We start from the raw sequence: 23,272 nt of genomic DNA on the forward strand, positions 1-23,272 counted from the left end.
AGAAAAATATGGAATTATTTCACTTTAGCAGATAACAGAGCATCTTTCAAGTGCTTGAAACCAGAGGGCACTCATCTTTAATGCAAGCTGGGGGAGTTGAAGATCCTTATTCTTTCAGTTCATTCAAATTTTTAGTATTTTTCTAAAGATGTTCTAAACATATTAATTCTAAACATTGTGATCACATTTGAAGATGTTAAATATTTAAAAAGTGACATAAACATTAAATATACAATATCTTCCAGTTAAATTCTGAACTTATCAGAAGTGATTTTTCCTAAGAGGTGAAGTGTCACTTGTGCTTCTACCAATTGTGAGTAGTCCCAACTCTCACAGTTGAAATCTATGTAATTAACTGCAGTCTTTTGTACTCTGTGTGTGAATGTGTAGTAAATAAGAGGAGTATTGTGTATATGACTGTGCAAAATGTTACTTGACCAGAGCTGAGCCTCCAGCTGAAAACTAATTTCTTCTTCTGGTGTTTAAGCAAAAGGCAGTGGTATTGCCAAACCAAACACTTAACAGTGACCTTTTTTTTAGGGAGCTGTGATTTTAAATCAAGCCATCAAGGCTTTATTATTTTCTTTTTTTTAACATTAGCTTCTTCCTGGGAATATAGAGGCACATACGAAACTTGTTGTCAGCTGTTGCAGCTTTTAAAGATAGTTTGTTCATGTGATTTACTTGATTTTATTTCTTGGTTTATTTTGGAGCCAAAATGTGAGCTTTCAGAACATAAGGAAAAATTATGGGGTTTGGAGGTGTGTGTTTGTTTGTTGTTATTTTGCAAGTTAAAATTTTCAAAAGAAATATGTTTTTAAAAGGAAGTCATATAAATTTCAGATTTGGTAAGGAATTGGTCTTTTTAAGTGATTTAACTATAATTTAAGCATTTGTAAATCAGTTAATAGGTATACATGTGCTCTGTACTATTATGAAATACCAGTCATTTTTCTCTTTTATATCAAAACATAGCACATCTGGATGTTATGTGAGACAGATATTCAGTGCAGAAGTATATGGTTTTCCTTACAATGCAGTAATCCAATTATGATGACTTTAAAATCTTTTATAAATTACAAATTAATAATTTAAGATGTAGTGCAGATGAATCTTTAGTAGCACTTATCTCAGAGTCTTTGTTCAGTGATGAAATCATATGCATTATACACTTTGTACTTTAAAGTACATACTTTTGCATTAAGAATTTTTGGCTTTAAATAGTAAATGGAAATATATGTCTCATATTTAATTTGATTATATAACTTTACATTAAGAATGTTCTGCTCTTCTTGCAAATAATTCCTTGTCTAAGAAAATACTTCTTTTTCATTAATTAATACCATCTTTGTTATTTTCTTAGTTAACTACTAAATGTCAGCTTGGTCTGGAATTTTTTTCCATGCTTATGCTTCTGCCTTATTTATATTATATTATATTGCACATTGTCCTTAGTATATTAGTGAAATTATACATTTGTGGCTTTCTAGGATCTGTTGGTATCTCAATCTGGGCATGAGATGCTGTGACTCTAAAGGAGATACCAGCATTTGTTTTGAAGATCATTTTAGCTGACAAATATGATTTATAAGGCAGAAAAATCAAACAACAGGTTGTGTGTATTAATGGTCATAAATCCTAGTCATTGCAAGCCTGCTTTTGCAATTCCTTGAGCTCACCTATAGAATACAAATTATGTTAAAAATGTGGAATAATCAGGTTCTTTGTATGGTACACATTTCTGTAATGTTTTTCTAATCCAGGAGATATTCATTCTGTGTAAGAGTAAGCCTCAGCTTGGTAGATAATTCATTTTGTGTTGAAGTAGTTATACATTAGATATGAGAAATAACTTCTGCAAATTTTATCCAGTTGAAGCCTTCATTTCTGTAAATGTGAGTTTGCCTTTGATGGAATGGAGGATTCCAAATAATTGACCATTAATATTCTTTTGCCTTTACCAGTGATGTTATTGAAAGAATAACGCAGGAGGGTTAGCATAATATGTGTTAGTGGATTCAGAAGAGCAGGGAGAGACATACATCTTTTAGGTCTTACTGGAATTTCTGTTTATTGCTGTTAATAAAGCAATACATATCATATACAGTGTTTTTTAAATTATGTGGGATGGAGATTAAAAACACCTGAATGGGGATTTTGCTTGGGAAATTAAGTGAGAAGTTGTTCTGTTTCCTTCATTTGTAACCATTGCTTTAGGCTCCTAAAATGACTTGTTTGCATCATTTAGTAGTGTCAGCCTGTCAAGATGGATAGCTGGCAGCTTTATTCATATGCTTGATATATTTCAATATGCTTATTCTAAGAAATATAAGTGTTTATTACATTACATTACCTCTAGAAATGGTTTCTTCATGTTGTACCTGACACATAACCAAATATTATGACAAAGGCAATTTAAATATTTTATAATGTTGTCTTCTGCTCTCCAGACAATGATAAAGAACAAAAAATAAAGATAGTAATTTTTATGTAGTGACATGGGCCTCTCCTCCTGCTTCAGGTATCTCTAAAATCTGATGAAACCTGATAATAGGTTTCTTAAAGGGGCTGATCACAAAAATTTCACATTGCACATTGGCAGTGCATTAAAATGGTTGAAATATTAGAGTTCAATAAGTCTTACAAACTTTTAATTTCTGGGTTCATTATTGCAACTCAAATTCCTTTATATATGTACCTGTTGGTACATGGCATTCCACTGTCAAATTATGTCTTTTCCAAATCCAGTGATGCTTTTCCAGTCTTCTCTGTTCAAAATCCATGCTTTGCAGAGCTCTAATTGTACGAGTGCTCTGAGTTCATCATCACCATTTGAAAGCTTCTTTAATGTCTAAAGGCACATATAGAAGGTACAAACAAGTCATTTCAGATCTAGCACATGCGATTCAAAATTTATAGATGTACAGGTAGTAAAATCTCATTTGGAAACCTCCTTTTACCATTTTTGCCATTTCAAGAGCTCTGTTCAAGGGTCTGAAGATGGTTTCATGTTTTCAAATCTTGCTTTACTTTTGCGAAGCAGTTTTTTCCAAGAACTATTAGTGATTTCTTTCTGTTACTGCTCTTACTTGACTGGCTTATCCTCATACTAACCCTCTGCTTTTCCCTGCATTGTTCCTTCATTCAAGGTAGGAAAGTTTTTCAGGAAAAGCAGCTGGAGGCTTGGGGACATGCAGTTATCACAAATTACTTTTTATAGGATATTTCTGTTTGAATTAAACTAATGTAGACTTACCTTGCATCTTGCTTTCCATTGTTAGCTACTTATTATTGACTGTTAATAATAATTTCTTTTTCATCCAGCTCAAAAGCATAAAAAGCAGAGCAACAACATAATTTATATAAAAATAATTTTTCCAAAACAAAACAGTTTGCAGATTGATGGAGCTGTAAAGAGACATCTCCTAGTATCCTGGAAACAGTAGGCAGTGTTTAGTAAGATACATTTTGATAAAATATCATAGAACCAAGAAAGAAAAATTTATTAATAGACCTGACTCACAGGAGGAGTGGTAATCTTAATCTCTTAACCCATTAAATATATTTCTGTGGGCCAGTACAGAAGATAAAACAGCTCTGAAATATCTTTCCCTTTTGAGAAGTAAACTGACTGTCCCTTAGAGTAAATACACACTGCATCTATCTGCACTGCAATTATCTTCAACTAAATTACTGTCATGGTACTCAGTTAATTTGAGAAAATCTTTCACATGAATAAGCTACAACCACAAAATACCAGTTGGCTTTCTAAACTTTGTCCCTCCAAAGTTGGCAATTTGTGAAGGGGAGAAGGCTGCAGAGAAGGAAATAAAAATGCAAATCTCCAGAGGAATTATATTCAATTTGTTCATTATCTCTGCATCTAAATTTCAAATAGATTTTTTTTTGTTAAGCATGTGAAAAATGTTATCTGTAAGTCAGGTCAGGACAGCAGTAGGAAGTAAGCGAGGCTGAAAGTAGAAGCTTGTTGTGTACCCTGTGTGTGTGCATTTCTGTTACTGCTGTGCACTGTTGGGTTGGTTGTACTGTGGGGCTTGCATTAGCACCAGTGCAAGCTAGTGGGTTTGATTCCTGGAGAACTAGGGCTTACTACCCTAAGGTAATTGGAGTTCACTGTAGTAACTTGGCTGTAACTGGGAGATGGAAGGTAATTTTTCCTGGGGATCTCTCATACATGGGTGGACACTAACTTTATAGCGTTTTTTAAATTGAGAATGACAATACCTCTTAGCTACTTCGGGGGCAAGCCAGAGACCAGAGAAAATGGATATGTATAGAAAAGGGAAGGACTAATGGGAGAGTCAGCTATTAAAAAGAGATGAGCAGATGTAAAAGTTTGATAACAGCAGCTTTATGGACACTGGAGGTATAAACTACACAAATTTCTAAGATCGTTGAAAGAGGGAGAAATTTCCATCCCTTTCTGTTTCAAATTTTTGGTAATTTAAATCCATCAGTTTTTTATGAAATGTGAGTAACTGTGCACTGAGGAGACTATTGGAATCCAGTAAAGAGCTTGATAGTGTTCAGGAGTAATGGCTGGAGTGTAACATTTGGGCACTTGAATCCTCAGACTTTTGCAATTCCAGAACTCAGTTTTTTACTAGGATTGACTCTTTGCACTGCATATTTTTCCTTCATTCTTAGCATTTGACTTTAAAATATTTTTCATCTTGCTTCTAATGTGAATGAACTTTAGCTAAAGCTGCAGTCACACAGATTTCATTTTGATCAGTGCCTAAAATGGTTAAAGCGGTTGTGGTTTCTTGGTTTTTTTCTTACATATTACAAAACATTCTCTTTGCTTTTTTTAGTGTTCTCAGGTATTCTCACTTTACTGTTTTGATGGTTAGTTTGTATTTGACACTTTTGTATTTCATCTGGAAACAAATTGGTTTAATATCATCGTTTTACCTATTTCAGTCTTCTACAGTTCCTTCTATCTGCAAACAAATGCAGCATAGATTTATATAGAAGTTGTTGCAAGGCATTTTGCGCATTCCTTTACCTCTCAAGGCTTTTCTGCATTTGCATGCTGGATTGTGCTGTCCTAGCAGGGAAGCTATAAATAGACTGTCTGATGCAGTGAGGCAGCTATGCCACAGTGGCCTTGGAAATCTCAGCTTTCACCTGTAACTCTGCATTCCCATTCCCACCGACCTCACTCTTGCAGTAGCAGGATGCAAAAGAAACGTAAATGATTGATTGCTGCTGGTGGTGTCTAAAGTCTGAGTGTTTTAAATATGATGGAGCAATGAAGAATAGAGTAAGCTGTGAAGCTGCTCCTATAAAAAAGGGGTAGGGATGTAATAATTGCAGTTACTGCAGTACATTTGATTTTGGTTGTTTGCACAGGTGACTTTTAAATTGACATTAATGCTATTACATTAAAGTTAAGTGTTTTAAATCTTTACTTGTTCGCAAAAGTTAGTTTAACGTTCTTAATAATTTAAGCCTATAAAGTACTTGTATGCTTTAAAGTACTATAGAGTACATGTTTGGATTGTGAAAGATGTCTTGTTTTCTTACAGTGTGAAAAATTCAAACTATTGTCTCCCATCATATACTGCTTATAAGAATTATGATTATTCAGAGCCAGGAAGACATAATGAGCAGCCAGGCCTGTGTGGCCTGAGTAACTTGGGGAATACATGTTTCATGAATTCAGCAATTCAGGTATGTACTTTAAAATAAAATCATCTGGTGTTATTACTTGAAAATATTCTCTTGTTTTATTTTGTAATTTTCAAAACTTATGTTAAGAGATCTGATAAGTAGCAGGATAGGATTAAAAGCGTAGAAATAATATATCTATTGGTATACTTTAAAAGTTGATTTACATAGCTGCATTCATAATGATCAATGTCAGAAAGAGGTTTGACCAGTGTTATACGAGTGAACTCTTGAAGTGGGATTCTTTGCTTTTTGTGATAATTGCCATTCATATATGTTACAAAAACTGCCTTTTCCTTTTGAAATGCACTTAGATACCAATTGCAGCACTGAAAAAAGTGTCAAAAAGTAGATGACTGATAGATTACTGGGCCTTTATTTCTGACTCGTTATGTACTTCTAATGTGCAGGTTAACATGCAGAAACCTTGGAAAATATTTTCCTTTGACCTTTCCTCTCAGAATAGCTATTTCATGGATGAGGTATTTTACAGGAATGTGTTAGCTTGTTCTTTTCTATGAATGCAAGAGAAATACTAGTATATCTACTATTACTCTACCAAGATGAAGCCTTAGTGTTCTAATTTTAAATGGAAGCTGCAGTTCTAGAATAATTAACAGTCAGAACTAGGAGTTTTGTTTGGTTATGTTTAGTTCTCAAGAACTACCAAACTCTGTTTGGTTATATTTAGACTCGCCTTTCCTGTCATTGGAGCAGTCTTCTGTCACAAAACTGTGATGTGTATTTTAAGTTCTTGTTCACATATTTTCCTGCTGAGTATGAAAATATTAGATCTTAACCAAGCATGCTACAGAGTTATCTTCCTTTACTCCTTGGTCATTACAAGAGTTCTTGGCTTATGGTTCTGATTTCTTTGAGTAAAATGAAAGAAAACCCAAAAATACAACCCAAACGTTGCAGTCGTTCTTTAGCCTGATGGAATAAAAAAGGAACTTCAGGTACATTTGTATGAACTTGTTGAAATTTGTTCAAAAGAAAAAATGTTCCAGAGTGTCATAGCATGTGTAGATACTTCTGTCCCTTCTTTGTGATGACAGTCAGTGAATTATTTGGCCTTACTTTTCTGTAGTTTCATGTTACAGGTAGTTGCAGAGAGCCAAAAGCTCTCCCCTTAGTTTTATCTTCTTTGTATTGAACTAATGCATACAGCTCTGCTTTTCCTTGTATATTGTTGTTCAGCCCCTTGACCATGTTGGTGTCCTTTCTGTGCTCTTTCTTACACTGCGGAGCCCGAAACAGGACAGTGCTCCTGCAGCAGTCTCACAAGTTCCAAATGGAGGGGAAGGTTTGCTCCCTTTTGACCTCAGTTGCTAATACAGCCCAGTTTGCAGCTGGATACCTTCCCCATGGGGATAACAGCAGGATCACATTTCCACAGGAAGGACTGCTGGGTCATATAATGCAAAACTGCTTTCTAGCAAGTCAGCCCCCACCTGTTAGTGGTATATAGGGTAATTCCATGCTTGTTCCATACTTATTGATATAAGGCATCCATAAAATTAAACTTGTTTCAAAAAATGTTTCCATGAAGAGCAGTTGAACGGTGCAGAAGGTAATTAAATATTTTTTAGCATGCTACCTGAAAGATGGCTTAACTGAAAGGGGGAAGGACATGCATTTTGCAGCGTCTGTTCTAATTAAAAGTGCTACACGTAACCTCTCTTGATTACCGAATTGCTGTTGGAAAAAACAGCGTGTGTTTTTGTCTAGTGCGTCAACCAGAATTATGTTTTAGAAGTTGAATTCAAATAATACTCTTGCTACATAGAGAAAGGTTTTTTTATGATTCTACCTTGTTCATCAAGCTGTACAGGTTAAATAAGGATAATTTTATTTACGTATGCAAACTTTAATTGAACTGGTTTATATGATTTGCATATATGTAATTCAAAAGTAACCTTTAAGTTAGAATTCTAAGCATGGGTTGTTGCCTTTAGTAGTCCTGTGCAGCATAACAAACTTGTTACATGTCACATCATTATCCCATTGTGTTAAATGGATTTCATTCTGAGGTCTGTATTAGAAATTATATCAGCTTTTACTTCATTGCTTTTCAGTTACTTTTAGAGAATTAAGTTTTCAAATAAGTTCCTGAGAAACTGTAGTGTAACTACTAAATAAATACACGTTTGCTGGCTACCACGACAGTGCTGTGGGTAAGAAAATGAGAGGTTTATTGAGCAGTGTAGCTTTTAGTTTGGCATGGTACCTTTGTGTCCTTGAAGGTGTGTTTTTTCAAATGCATTGTTTAGTGGCTTTCTTAGCAAGGAAATGTATCTTTCAGTTTATCCTACTGTATGTCTCAAAGAAAGTACTGTTCAGAGTTTAATGTTGTCTAGGAAATCCATGGAAGTGCTTTTTAGCGGAAGTATGATGTGTTCTTAACACACTGAGGTCTCACAGGCTGCAGTTTTCGTCTTGCCACCACTTGCATCTTTTCTCAGTCACACAGAAAGCATGCATTTCATTTTGCTAATTTGCTATTAATTTAATGTTTTATCAAAGTAACATTGGATTATTTTGGCTGTAATGCCTATAGCCAGAGCACTCTGAACATGTTTTGATCTGTCTTAGTGTTGAAAGCAATGAAAAGTTAGGCTCAAATAGTATGTGAATGGCAAAATTGGGAATTCTTCTTGGGAATATTGGCTGCTCTAGACATTTACCTGGGTGATGGAGTACACCCTCAGCAAGATGAGAGATCACACAAATCTGTGATGAGGAACTGCTATACCAGATGGCTGTGCTGCCATTCAGAGTGACCTCAGCAGGCTGGACCTCATGAAGTTCAGTCACAGGAAATGCAAAATCCTGTGCCCTGGGGGTAATAACCCCAGGAACTAGTACACACTGCAGTAGGGTGTCAGTGGCTGGATGGAAAGCAGCTTGGCAGAGAAGCACCCAGGATCCTGCTGGACAAAAAGCTGAACAAAAAGCCAGCAGTGTGTTCCTGTGGCCAAGGCAGACAACAGCATCCTGGACTGCACAAAGAAAAGTATTGCCAGTAGGCTGAAAGAGGTGATCTTTTCCTTCCACTCAGCACTGGAGAGACACCCCCCAAGTTGAGTTCACTTCTGGACTCCCCAGAGATTTTAAGGGAGCAAGTCTGGTGAGAGACCACACAGGTGATCAAGGATTGCAGCATCTGACCTGTATGGAGAGCCAGAGAGCTGGGACCATTTAGCCTGGAGAAGAAAAAACTCCAGAATGATTTTACTATTTTTGGAGGTACCTGGTAAGAAAAGTAAAGAAAACTAAGCCAAATGTTCCTCAGTGGTGCTCACTGAAAGAAAAAGAGGCAATGACCACAAACTAAGGCATATACAATTCCTAAATATAGGCAACTTTGTTCTAAAATGGGGTTTATCAAGCAGTGAAATATGGTTTTCAGGGAAACAGTGAAGCCTCCATCCTTGAAGGTGCTTAGAACCTAACTGAACGAAGTACTAAGCAACCTGCTCTAGGTGACCTATCTTTGAGCAAGTGGGTTGGACCAGCGAATCTGCAGTAATGCCTTCTAATCCTCCTCTATTTTGTGATTCTCCAATCTGCTCTGGTCAGCTGCTTTATCTTACCTATCCTCCTAAGGTGTACAATTGTGCTAACACAGGGCTGGTTTTCAGGATAAATCTGTTTTCTTTAAATAAAATAGTTTACCGTAGAGTACTGGACTCTGAAATAGTTTCAATTCCATGAATGTACTGAATGCTCTGCTTCGATCACTTCCATTCCATTCCTGCTGGGTGTGATCACTGTAGCTTCCTTCAACCGAAGCAGAGTTCAGTTGATCCATTTTCCAGCTGATTGCCAGATCTTCTCTCAGATCTCTGTGCTTTCCCAGGAACATTCAGGCCCCTTGAGTGTTCACGTAGGACCCATTTCTGCTTCACAAGGCACTGCGTTTCTCACCCAGCTTCCCTTTGATCTTGTCTCATGTACAGTGAAGATGATTTGCATCAGAGCTGCTATCAATGTTCCTTGACAAAGAGGGACCATTCCTTCACACAGCTTTGTCTCCTGAGTCTGACAAATTTGTGTGAATGTTCTTGCCCTGTAAACATTCTTGGTAGAAATGTGAACATCCTGGCAATGTCTTAAATTTTGTTGGAAGTTCTTTAGTAGTTCTTCAATTTACAGGTTAGACTTGCCCCTTTATCCTTTTGAGTGATTATTGTGGAGACCTTTGCCCTTCCAAGTTGGGTTTTAAGTGTTAAGAAGCTCAGGACAACTGGAGGACAGATGATGAAGAGATAGGTAAGATCCTCTGTGGGATTACAGACAGCTGCAAGCTGAATGAGAGTAAGGCCAAGAAGGTTAAAATACCATTGTATATCTCACAAGTGCTGTTCTCTTACCACTATTCCTTAATTTAAAAAAAAACAATAATTCAGTATTCTTATTTGGTTGTACTGGAACTTTTGTACAGTTCTTTTCAGATTCTTTTCAAGGGAGAATTCCATGTATTTATGTTATTTCAGTGTAAACACCTACAGCTTGATTTTTTTTCTAATTTGGCCTAAATGTCTGCTTTTGCAGATCTGAACTTGAAATAAAACAGGAAAGAAAAAAGGGAATATGTAGATTTTATTAAATAGATATTCTTATGAATACTTGAACCCATATTAAAAAAAGTATTTGGCAAGCATATGTTTCATTCACATTCACTTAGGTATATAGCTATATTCTAAGCTGAAAATAAATTAGAAAAAAATGAGTCTCATGAAGCATTGTTGTGCTGCCACCTGTGGATATTTCCCAATTATTACTTTCCTATTCTGGTGGGATATTACAGATTACAGCTCTATGGAAGTGTTTGGGGTTTTTTTAATTTCTTTTACAGTAAAAATGTGAGAGTTCCTAAATTTTCATTTTGTGATTAAAAAATATGAGAAGAAAAAAAGTAAATCTTTTCACTAAAAACATTCATTTTTTTCAAGATTTTTATTTTTATGCATTTTTTCCATCAGTGTGATTATATGCATCTGACTTCTGAAGAAGCTTTGCAGTGGGTATTTCAGAAGGTTTTTTCTTCAGAAAGCTGAATCATTCACTCTTATGTTACTTATGGCTGTGAGTTTATCTAGACAAAAGATGGCATATTTCACCAATACCTGAAATTATTAAATTTTTACTGTTCTGTTTTAGTTGCCATAGGCTGTGGAGTTTGGATTAAGGAGAGTGTTAACTAAGTGCTTTTTGCCATATTTGATGGTATACAGACAAAAGTAGGATAGACACAAGTAGGTGTAAAGTAAATCAGTTTTTTTCCTAGGTCTTGGATCTTCTTTTCAGTCTGGCAGCTCTTGGTCTTTTGTTAAAAAGCTGAAATATGACATTTCAATGTTGCTTGCATAAAATTCTTAGTAAGTAGCACCTGAAGCTGAAGAACCAGGACATTTAGAGGAATATCAAATTTTCAGTGTCTCAATTCATGATCCTACTCTCTCCTTCTTATTTCCCCAGTTCACTGGTATGATAGGTAGTGATATTTTATTTATTTTGGAAGTTTATTTTTACCATTATTTTTGTGCACTATTCAGCATGGGATGTGAATAAATGTTTCCTTGTTCCGTTTGGATTATAGAATGATTTGTAGAACTTCAGGAGGTTTCTGGTGCAACCTCCTGCTCAAAGGAAGTTTGGCTCTGAGCTCAGAACAGGTTGCTGAGGGCTTTATCCAGTTTGCTCTTGAAAACCTCCCAAGGAGGTAAAGACTCTTAGTTCCACTGCTTGACTGGTCCTACAGTGAAAACTTTTTTTCTTATATTCTTAACCTCTCATATTTCAACTGTTGCCAGTTGTTTAGTTTCTTCCTAGTATGTGCCACTGTGAAGAGCCTGGTTCCATCTTCCCCTTAACTTCCCTATAGATACTAGAGGGCCTCTCTTGGGGCTCCCTCAGTCTCTTCTGCAGCCTGAACAAGCCCTGATGCTTCAGACTTTTCTCACAGGGCAAGTGCTTCTAGGCCACTGATGGTCTTGGTGGCCCTCTTTCTTCATTCTTTTTTCCCTTTCTATCAAGTCCATGCAAACTCTTATATCAGAATTACTTCTTACTTAAACTACAGAGATTTAGAAGAGTGTGACTTGACTATTCTTATTATATTTCCTGCTTCTGTGAAGGTTTCATAGGACAGGTAGACTTGGAAACATTATCATGGGCTGGTGTTGTACACAGTATTCCATTGAGGCTGCAGCATTGAGAAGTGTATATATGTGTGTCTGTATAATAATAATACTAAATATTATGATTTTTTTTTTCATTTTCCTGTGCATCTTAATAACTTTTTTCCAGGTTATTAATATGTAACATGGAAGTATGATTTCAGTGTTAACTTTTGTCATGCTGAAAATTAACCTTCTCTCCTGTGGTTTGTCTCTTGGAGTTTCAACCTTCTATTCCATACTTCCCATGATCTTTTCACTAAATGACCAGCTCAGGTTCAGAGAACTTTACAGAAATTTTGTTGGTTAAAGAAAACTTGTAGAGACAGCAGTACTTGAAATGAAGTGACATTCTGTTACCTGTTTAGTTCACAAACAGTTTTCAATAGATTTACTGTGTTTGTTTGCCTATTTTTGCTGGTGTTCTCCCTCACCTTTTGGTATACTTTTAGTTTACTTATTGTCTGTGCTTTGAAACAAACAGATTACCCCAAATCACTAGGTTGAAAAGGACACATAAATCTGTAACTTTACCATCCAGTAGGTTTCTTTGTTTTGGTGTCTTGGTTTTAAAAGACACTTTCCATAATGCTTCGTTGATAACCCACAACATATGACATGAGAAAATAAGAATGGAGGAGTACCTTCAAATTGGTTTCTGGATGTTTTTTTTCCCTCTGACTTTAATAGTGATCTTAAATAATTCTCCATTGTTACCCTTTTTGAAGCGAAACATGTTTGTAAGCATTTAGCTCTGTCAGTTGCATTGAAAAGATCAATGCATATATGGCCAACTTTATGAGCTCCTCTAGAAGCTACTCTTTTAAAAATTTTGGTATCAGGTATTTTAGAAAAATGTGTCAGCTCGATACCTCAAAACTTGCTGTGTTGAGATAGACATTTGTACATTTCTTGACTACCATCAATGTCATCATTATGTTGTAATGTGGACATTGTTAAAGGAAAAAGGGAAATTATCTGTAATAATCTTCCTGACTTATACTACAAATACTAATTAATATTCTGAGAAAGTGACAAAATCAGTTTATCAGGTGAAAACTGGAAACTGGTAAATTATTTTTTTGATGGAATCCACATTGTCAGGACGTTGTATAATAACGCTTGATTAACAGAAAGACCTGTAGAAAAATACACTATTTTTGCATTATTTAGTTCCTTGTGTTGGACATTGCTCACACTAAACTGAACAGTTGAATTGATTTCATCTCCTAAACCAGCCCAAAAATAATCCAGAAGACAACACATCTGTGAGGTAGGAGGAGTTGGGATCACCACTACTGAAAGTAAAAGCTCTTTGCCATATAGCAAGAGAAAAATGAGATTTTTTCAACCGAGTGTCCAAAAGGGTCTGTAATACCAGGAATTTTTTTTTGCAGTGTTGACAGATCCTGAAAACTTTAGGTGAGGAGGAAGAGAAAGGAAGGAGTTTGATATAGGCATGAAACTCAGCTCTCTACAGCATATGACTGGTTTTGCTTTGTAATATTGCACAGGTATGATAGGTAGATATAGGAATAGCTTTTTTTTTGTCCTGCTCAATAAAGTTGCAATTCCTCCAGTCTAATTCTTGTATCTTATGCAATAGCATAAGTGGAGCTCCTCCCCTTTATTTACAGAGAGGCAGATGAGACTGGTGAAATACTTGACCTTTCCTCAAATCTTGCAATAAAGGAAAGAATGCAGAAAATCTTAAAATATTTAATGAACAAACTCTTAAGAATATATGCTAAGGCATGGCATGGGGATTATTCCTGAATGGTGAAAACATTCATGCTTAAAGGAGTATGAAGAATAGCACACAAAAATTCAAAGTGAAACTGTAAATCATACTTCAGTGATTACATCCTGCTGTCTCCAGATGCTGAGAGAAGAGACAAACTGGTACAGAGGATAAGTGGTTATTTCAATCTAAAACAAGGTCCTTGCTTTCCTTGGACTAATTTCAGCTGTAAATGGCATCACAAGATTTAAAAGAACATAGCAAGGGCTATAGCACTGTGATTCGAAGTCCAGTCCCTCTAGCGTAGATTGCTGTCTCCACCAGCATCCATAAGCTGATATTAACAAAGAGAAGGAAAAGGCCAAGCATACTCACTTTCCCTCGCCTGCCAAATAAAATAAATATTTTTCAAATGTTGCTCTGAATATGTTCTAATTTGAAGTAATAAGCCCTGTTGCCTCTCTTTCCCAAACATGCAGTCGCCACTTTGCGCATCTATCACAACTTCTGTCAACAAGTTTTGTAAGGCCATTCATGTCTCAAGAAACACCTTGTTTTGTTCGTTTAAAATCTTGGTACAAATTATGTTGTCATGCTGTGGTTGTTTGGACTACTCTGTTTTATAAATTTGGAGGTAAAGCTCTTGACAAATATTATCTGTGCATAACTTGTAATGACAGCTGTCGCCAGTCTTGGTTTAAAGGCATTATTTGTTTCTGGAAAAGATTGTTTAGGCTTTTTCTCTTTTCCTTCCAGGTACTAGACATTACAGTTCATGGCTGCTTTAACAAAATTAAAACATTCTTTGTTTAGACCTGATTCAAATTACTGTTCTAAAAAGTCTGTATTATTTTTTGCAGTGTCTCAGCAACACACCTCCTCTTACAGAGTACTTCCTCAATGATAAATACCAAGAAGAGCTGAATTTTGACAATCCTTTAGGAATGCGAGGTGAAATAGCAAAATCTTATGCCGAGCTTATCAAGCAAATGTGGTCAGGAAAATACAGCTATGTTACCCCAAGAGCATTTAAGGTCAGTAGGGAAATTACATTGAATGTACATTGTCAGTTTTGGTTTTGTACTTCTACATATACTTAGAGAAATACGCAAAAAAAAGGAATTTTAAGTACTATTTATCAGTGTGCAGTTCATTCATTGAACTGGTAGACACCTACTTACTTCAGTAGTTGTCACCTGTCCTTGTGCTTTGGTCTTTGAGAATTAGTTTTGACTTCCTGTCTCCATTAAAAAGCTTACCTTTTATAACTACAAGTTCTACCTTTTCAATATGCTGTTATAGCATCTCAGAAGTATGCTCTTTCTGACAATTAAAGTATCAGAAGTGTTTTGCATTTATTTTTCTTAGACACAAGTGGGACGATTTGCACCACAGTTTTCTGGTTATCAGCAACAAGATTGTCAAGAGCTACTGGCTTTTCTCTTGGATGGTTTACATGAGGATTTGAATAGAATTAGGAAAAAACCTTATATTCAATTAAAGGATGCTGATGGGAGACCAGACAAGGTAAGGGTTTGAGAGCTGATCAGCTTCATTTTATTCAAAGTTGTATGCTGTAAGATACTTCTACATGATTATGCACAGGAAGGTTGTGGAACTGATTATGTGGGGCTTTTTCTGGAGGACATTTCAGAAAATAGGACAAAACTTTAAAATTGAGATCTTGAGAAACTGTATAAATTTCTGTTTATTTTTAAGATAAAGGGGGGGAATGGGAGGATGGTAAGCCCTTTTTTTTTTAAGACTTCATTAAGACCATCTTGTTCCATGCTGAGTTCAGTTGGAAAAACAATTTTTGTTCTGTTGTTCTTTTATTTTTATATCTACAGTATGCAGCATTCTGTCTCTCTCCAGTACTCTTACTTTAGGGAAACTCTTCTTTTGTTATGAGTATGAGTTAATTCACATGGAATTTTTGGGTTTGTCTGCTTTTTGTGTTCCCCCAAGCTACTTGAAAGTCACTCTCTAGTTTGTCTAATACCACTGACAGGATCTCTGTCCTAGGAAAAGCATACATCTTTTAACCTGCAAACCTGATAGTAGTAACATTCCTTACAGGTCCTTTGCAGTGACATTTCTGTGTTTAGGTGGTTACTGAAAATGTGCTGTCAAGGACTTTTACTAATGTCACTGTTCATTTCCTACTACTTTGTCATAACCCAGATCATGCTTTGTTTACAGGTGGTTGCTGAAGAAGCCTGGGAAAACCATTTAAAGAGAAATGATTCCATCATTGTAGATATATTTCATGGCCTTTTTAAATCTACCCTAGTTTGTCCTGAATGTGCTAAGATATCTGTAACCTTTGATCCCTTTTGTTACTTGACACTTCCATTACCCATGAAAAAAGAACGCACTTTGGAAGTTTATTTAGTTAGAATGGATCCACTTGCAAAGCCTATGCAGGTAAGCAGCTTAATTTACAAACACTTTCATTCATGAGGCATTAACATTGAACCCAAGTTTCTTTACACAGTGCAAATTTATAAGCAAATCCAACAAGCTTTATTTTTCTGGTATGTGTTCTGAAGTCTCACTTAGGAAAGTGGGGAATACTATACATACCTGAGGAAGACTGTACATGCCTTGTACAGTTTCAAGAAAGAATTGGTAATTTCTTTATCTTAGTAGGGCTTCTTAACCTTTAAAATATATGTTGACATAGTTTTTTGAGAGCTGCTGTGATAAATTTTTATGTTTATAAAAATACTTATGCACTTAATCCATAAGACTTAATTTCTTGGTTTCTTGATCACAAAGGGCAAATACTTGTAATAAGTGGTGCAATAAAAAACCCGTGATAAATATATTGGAGAGTCTCAAATGTGCTTCACCTCATAGTTAAAAGAAAAAATTTCAGATGAGATTTCTTTGTGAAAAATATCCCTTTTGCCAATTTTTTTAGGAAGGGGATGATATAACACACCTTAGAATGTAATGAAAAAATGTACATAGGGTTATCATAACCAAGTCATGATTAAATGATTCTTGCTGTACCTTGTACAGTAAGTGAGGATAGGTGAAAAAAATACAGCACAGGCAGTTATGCAGGCATTCAAAAAGGCTCTAACACCTGAAATCAGTACCATAAGAAGGAAAGTGGGAGAAAAGTGTTCTCAAAGGCAATATGAGTTGAGGAATTTGAAGGTGAAGGGAGGTGTATTAACTGATGGGAGATGATCCTGCTAGAAATTTAATTGTGAAAATAAGGGACACAGTAGTTGCACAGGGGACACAAAGTAGTTGAAAACTACTGAAGTATTTGAACATGACTCATGATGTGAGATGGTTGTGTTGGAATTAATAGTTTGGGAAGAGTACCAGTTCAGTAGAGTTTTTGTGAGTCTAAATGATCATAAAGCTTAAGGAAATAGCATGCAATGCTTGGCAATTAATTACAGAGTTAAAAATACCTTATTTCTAATCTATCCTTCCTTTATTATGCAAATAACAGGTAAGAGTTTTGTGTGGATTTTTATTACAAACTTCAGAAGCACTGCATAAGAGAACCCACAGAGAGGTCTTCTTTGGCTTTAATCAAGTTCTCTCTCTGCATGTGAAATGAGAATGTGTTGCCTGCTATTGCTTTCTTCCTAGTAATACTTTATAAACAACTTGTGTTGTATTCCAGGTAGAATAATCTTTTGAAGCATCTATACTATTTAAATGCTTAAATAAGAAGGTACTGTTGAAATGCAAATCTTAAGTAATTTGTACTGTTAGTCTTCTTACTGAAAAAGTAAAACAACATTAAAACAAGCATTGTATAAACTAATAAATTGAGTATTTGGTGTATGTGTATTCATAAAGTTGTGCAGATTACTACTGCATTTTTTGCAGCTTTTGGAATTTATGTTAGTTGATCTACATACTTTACACCTTAAGTTTCAAATATATGAAAGAAATACATGAAGTGTTTGGGTTTTTTCCTCCTGTATATTTGTTCTCTTAAGAAATTTAAATTATATTTTCCTTTTTAGTACAAAGTAGTTGTTCCCAAAATTGGAAATATATTGGATCTTTGCACTGCATTGTCAGCTTTGTCTGGAGTTGCTGCAGATAAGGTAAGAGTGATCTCTTACATAAAGCACAACAAATAGCATTTTAATATGTATTAACCTGATTTAACAATGTATACTCCATCTTCTTTTCAGATGATTGTTACTGATATATACAATCACAGATTCCACAGGATATTTGGCATGGATGAAAATCTAAGTAGTATTATGGAACGTGATGACATTTATGTGTAAGTGTAGATAATGTGCTTCATGTCTCTTTGCAGTTTGTTTAGTTATTTGCAAAAGATTAAAACCTAGACACTAGATAAAGATCAAACTGGGAGGGGATTTTTTTTTTTTTTTTCCCTTTGTAGCCTTTTCCATGACCATTGTTCTTTGTATTTCTGATTGTTTTTCTTCTAGATTTGAAATTGCTATCAATAGAACAGAAGATACGGAACAAGTCATAATTCCTGTTTGTTTAAGAGAAAAGTGCAGGCACACTAGCTACAGCCATAGTGGTTCTTTACTATTTGGTCAACCTTTTCTCATAGCAGTGCCTAGAAACAATACTGAAGATAAACTGTATAACCTACTGCTGCTAAGAATGTGGTAAGTTTATTGTTAAAAGAAAAATCAGCTTGTTAAGAATAATGCTAGTAGTTGGAGTCAGTAGGCATGTATTTTCATGTGCATTTCTGACATACTGATTAGATTTGAGTACTTGTATTTGCTTTCTGTTGAATATCAAATACAGAATTTTATCACTAATGTGTATTTTAATTTGATTGTTTGTTAGCATGACCTCATTCTATTTGAGAAGATAATAGAGAGTCAATCTGTATTGTTAAATAATTCTCTTGTATGCTTAGCTGTTTGTTAGATCTTGGTAAAGTGGAAATGTTGTCCAGCTGTTCTGCTATGTATCTACTGTTCAAGTTTATGTACTCATTTATGTTGTAAAAGTACATTGTAGACACTTTCTGAAACTAGACTAGAATTAGTGTCGTTATATAAGAGAAATTAAAATCATATAACCTCCAATTTAAATTCATGCTTCTTTCTCTGTTGATGTAGCTTTCTCTGTAATATGGATAATGAGCAATTTAAAAAATGAATACTGGACAAACAAGAGTGAGACCAAGAATCAAGTTGTCTCAGATCAAGTAGCTGGCAAAAATATATAGTCACAGGCAAGCAGGTTTTCTTATGTGCTTGTAACACTAGATACGTTTGGCAATAAACCTGATTATCTGAGTAAATTAGAAAGGAGTGCAGAAATACAGCACAGTAGCAAGGACTTGCAATAACAATTTAATTACCAGTTTGAACAATTAAAATTATTTAACAATCCATTGCTTCTAACTGTTGCTTTCACCTGTTACATTTAGCCGATATGTAAAAACCTGTACTGAAAGTGAAGACACTGAAGGTTCCCTGCATTGCTGTAAGGACCATGGTATCAATGGTAATGGCCCAAATGGAATACATGAAGAAGGATCTCCAAGTAAGACTGGAATATCTAAACTTGTTTAGTATTTGGTGTTGAATTTGAAATGGAAGATAACTTTCTAGTGTTTTTTAATTACTGTCATTGTGTCTCATTTCTTCCTCTTTATTCTTCCAATTGCTTAAGGTGAAATGGAGACAGATGAGCAAGATGATGAATCTAGCCAGGATCAGGAACTTCCCTCTGAGAATGAAAACAGCCAATCAGAAGACTCAGTTGGGGGTGACAATGACTCTGAAAATGGATTGTGTACTGAGGACACTTGCAAAGGTCAACCACTCACGGGACACAAAAAGCGATTGTTTACATTCCAGTTCAATAATTTAGGCAATACTGACATAAACTACATCAAAGATGATACCAGGCATATTAGATTTGATGATAGGCAACCTAGGCTTGATGGTAAGTCACAGGGAACAGAGTGGGCAGTATTTGTTTCTGAGACTCTTTTCTGACTCTCATGTTTCATTTTCTTTGTGTGCTACTTGATATATTTTTCTTTAAATAGCAAATTCTGTATAAATAACTATTTTTTTATTTTACTTGACTTTTTGAAATGCAGAATTTTTATGTTCTTCAATTTTTTTTTTAATTAATTCATTATACCATTGTTTAATTTATTTTGAAGCATTTATGCCCAAAGTTAATACAATTTCAAGAAAGAATACAAGCAAGAAATAATACTAAGAGAAAACATTTTTTTTAATCTTAGAAAGGTCTTTCCTTGCTTTGGATTGGGATCCTGAATTGAAGAAGAGATACTTTGATGATAGTGCAGCAGAGGTAAGCTGTTTAAGTTCCTCCCTTATCCAGCACAAAAAAAAAAAACAAAACAAAAAAACTAAACAAAAAATGCAACTTAATTAGCGTGATATACGAGATTGTAAATCTTCGCAAGAAGAAGGAGCTATATCTTTTTTCTTGCTATTCTTAGTAAATATGTTGTTGTAAATAAACTTCCTATATACATCCAAGTAATTAGCAAATCTGAGGCTTATGAACTGGGAAGTAAATCTGAAGCTGTGGAAACTTTTTACTTGAATGGTTTCTGATCAGTTTTTCCATATATAGGAGCTTTGTAGTTACTGTTTATAGTAAGACGGCATCACTAAAATGAGTTTTGTTTCATTTGTTCTCTTAACTCAAGAAATACTTCTCTTTAGGATTTTGAAAAACATGAAAGTGTGGAATATAAACCTTCCAAAAAGCCTTTTGTGAAATTAAAAGACTGCATTGAGCTGTTCACAACAAAGGAAAAACTAGGTGCTGAAGACCCATGGTAAGCACAAAAAATTTAAATGATGGCCTATTTCTCCAAATTAATCAAAACCACACTTGAACATAGGGATCAGTAGCTGATTTAATGGTATATTGAATCTTGTCATTTCAAACATACTTGAAAATTCTCAAAATGCTTTTTATTTTGATCTATTACTTAACCAAAATTTTTACCATGTACAGAAGATTATATTTGTAAGAAAGCCATTCAATTAATTCACAATTTAAGAGGAAGGGTTGATATTTATGGTGCTGTAGTCTGTGAATGTTGATGGACAGTGAATGAATAATATTGTGACAAATTCAATATAGTGGTTAAAACAAATATTCCTTTCCAAGATGAGAGAGGTTGGTGCATACTGTAGTTTCTTTATGCAAATACATAACTTGCTTTGCATTGATATATGAAATAGGGATATGCATAAACAGCAAGTATATGGGATGGGGGATGTCTGTGTTCAATAGGACCCCTCAAATTCATGTTCTAGCCATTAGGTTTTTAGCAGAGACTTTTATTCTATTTATGGTTCTACCAAATTATAATTTGGAATCATATCTGCATATTCATCATTATAGTATGTTCCCATAAGGTCCTTTTTTTCCAGGAGTTTTATAGCTGATAATCTTTCATCAACACTTTTAAACTCAGAATTAAGTTTGAAAAGAGAGTCTGCCAGTGTTTCTTCTGTGGATACTCAAAAGTTTTGGAGCTCTCCAAACATTGTCACCAGAGTTTCTCCTATATTTGTGCAGGGTAGGGAGCTAACTTACAAAATATCTTTTTTTTTCTGGGTTTGCCAGATTATACAACACTGGATAGACTGTTTGGGATACCATATAACTCAGGTAGGGCATGAAGCACTTCCATTTTGGCAGCACATTTTAAGCAGAATATTTTAACTGCTGAACACAGCTGCAGAAGTCAAGCAGCTGCTACTCAATGCATTTCACCAGAGGTCATTAATCACATTTCTCTTTGTTAGGTTGTCACAAGTCTAGTCTACAAGAGTTCATCATCCCTAGTCCAGCACTCTTTGTATTCTACATATTCTAAGCCAACAGGGAAAACAGATTTTCAATTCCAGCCTGATCTTACAGTTCTCCTATTTTTTGTCATTATCTGACGTCACTATTTAAAGACACTTTGCAGTCTTTTCATTAGGGTTCATATCTTCTTTTTTTTCCCTACATTTCTACATTTCTACCTCTTAGATGCAGAAGTATAGAATATGCATAGACATAGAAGAGTTTCTTCCATTCATTCTTACTTATCTTCCTACCTGAGCATTAGTTGCTGAATGATTCAAGTATGCGCAATTGCACGGAACAGAAATTTCTAAGTCACAGCCTGTTCAATACTTGCCTACTAAGAAGGGAAGTTTCTAGTAATGAATTTTTCCAGGTTCAAGGAATCACTGTAATCTGGTTTTAGATCATGGTTAGGACAGGGTGGTGGATGAATGAATTTGGAAATGGAAACTTGAAAGAATCACAGTTGTTATTTTTGACACTTTTTTTAATGGTTAGTTTCTTAACACTTTATCTCTTTTTCATAAAATGCAAGAATACTGTGTTTTAACTAAGGATATAAGGATCTGATCAGGGATGTAGGAAATGAAAATCCAATATTGGAGGATGCTGCTTCTGTGTTAATGATGTTGAGCTTCACTGGTATCACACTTGCACATTGTAAACTGGAAGGGATATCTATGGCATTAGTAACAGAACATGAAGAGTGTGTGTTTTTTTCTCATTCAGTTCCTCCCATTTCTCTTTAGTAATGTGTTTTAACGTATATATGGACTACAGTTACTTAAAATTGATGTTTTCTTTCTTTTAGGTATTGTCCAAACTGTAAAGAACATCAACAAGCTACTAAGAAGTTAGACTTGTGGTCACTGCCCCCCGTACTGGTAGTTCATCTGAAGCGCTTTTCCTATAGCAGATACATGAGGGACAAGTTGGATACGTTGGTTGATTTTCCAATAAAGTAAGAAATTCAAATATTTTGATGCTAGAAGTATCGTGACCAGGGCATGTGTTTAATACAGCAATTGCATAAAAGGTGTTTGTTCTCAGCTTCCATGAGAGGATCCAATAAACTAATGACAAAATGCTTCTGGGTTAAAAGTATAAACTTTGCAAAACAATTATAATGTAAAAATATGGAAGATTGCTTGTTCTTGTTCCATTTCTCACAGAGTGAAAGAGATGCACTGGCAGAGTAGTCTGGTGTATTTTTCTAGGACATATGAAGTAAAGGGTTCTGAGACCACTAAACTGTGGTTAAAAATGCTATTAACATGACTGAATTTTGGTTGGGTTATGTTGTCTGTTTTATTTTACTTCGTTTTGTTTTGTTTTGTTTTTTAACAGTGACTTGGACATGTCAGAGTTCCTTATTAATCCCAATGCAGGGCCTTGCCGCTACAATTTGATTGCTGTCTCCAACCACTATGGAGGAATGGGAGGAGGGCATTGTAAGTTGATTTCAAGTGTCATCATTCTAGATGTCAGCTTTTCTTTCCATGTTCATTTTGATTGAAGTACTGATCACTTTAAATCAATGGTGCTTTTTAATGGTTGAGGGACAGTTTTTTTCCATTACCTTGAAATGCTTTCTCAAGTATTTTAACACAAAAATCTGTATGCAGTGAGCTTTCAAGGGTAATTAATAGGTTCTTTTATACTTACAGGCTATGCATATTGTGAAAAGAGAAAACATAAGAGCTGCTGTACTCTTACAACTGATTTTTGTCTTGCTTGTCTGTACTTTTATTCATTGTGCTTCTCCTTGAAAGCAGAGAGAAAATATGACTGAGGGATGGTATTTTGACTGTTC

At 35.1% G+C, this 23,272-nt stretch overlaps 1 protein-coding gene across 3 annotated transcripts in view; it reads left to right on the forward strand.

The window, feature by feature from the left end:
- Positions 1–23,272, forward strand: part of USP15 (ubiquitin specific peptidase 15) — a 61,489-nt gene that overhangs the window by 35,754 nt on the left and 2,463 nt on the right. For 2 of the 3 annotated variants that reach the window (XM_021547421.3, XM_077783489.1), the window contains 13 exons: positions 5,553–5,697; positions 14,481–14,654; positions 14,989–15,147; positions 15,823–16,047; positions 17,622–17,705; positions 17,796–17,890; positions 18,066–18,254; positions 19,034–19,149; positions 19,279–19,554; positions 19,865–19,935; positions 20,316–20,431; positions 22,271–22,420; positions 22,807–22,910. In XM_021547421.3, the coding sequence (XP_021403096.1) occupies positions 5,553–5,697; positions 14,481–14,654; positions 14,989–15,147; positions 15,823–16,047; positions 17,622–17,705; positions 17,796–17,890; positions 18,066–18,254; positions 19,034–19,149; positions 19,279–19,554; positions 19,865–19,935; positions 20,316–20,431; positions 22,271–22,420; positions 22,807–22,910 (1,904 nt within the window). Of the gene's footprint in view, positions 1–5,552; positions 5,698–14,480; positions 14,655–14,988; positions 15,148–15,822; positions 16,048–17,621; positions 17,706–17,795; positions 17,891–18,065; positions 18,255–19,033; positions 19,150–19,278; positions 19,555–19,864; positions 19,936–20,299; positions 20,432–22,270; positions 22,421–22,806; positions 22,911–23,272 lie in introns of those variants that run through there. The other variant, XM_077783490.1, reaches the window with a different exon arrangement.

The sequence above is a fragment of the Lonchura striata genome, chromosome 5, assembly GCF_046129695.1.
Source record: "Lonchura striata isolate bLonStr1 chromosome 5, bLonStr1.mat, whole genome shotgun sequence".
In the NCBI taxonomy this organism is placed as follows: Eukaryota; Metazoa; Chordata; class Aves; order Passeriformes; family Estrildidae; genus Lonchura; species Lonchura striata.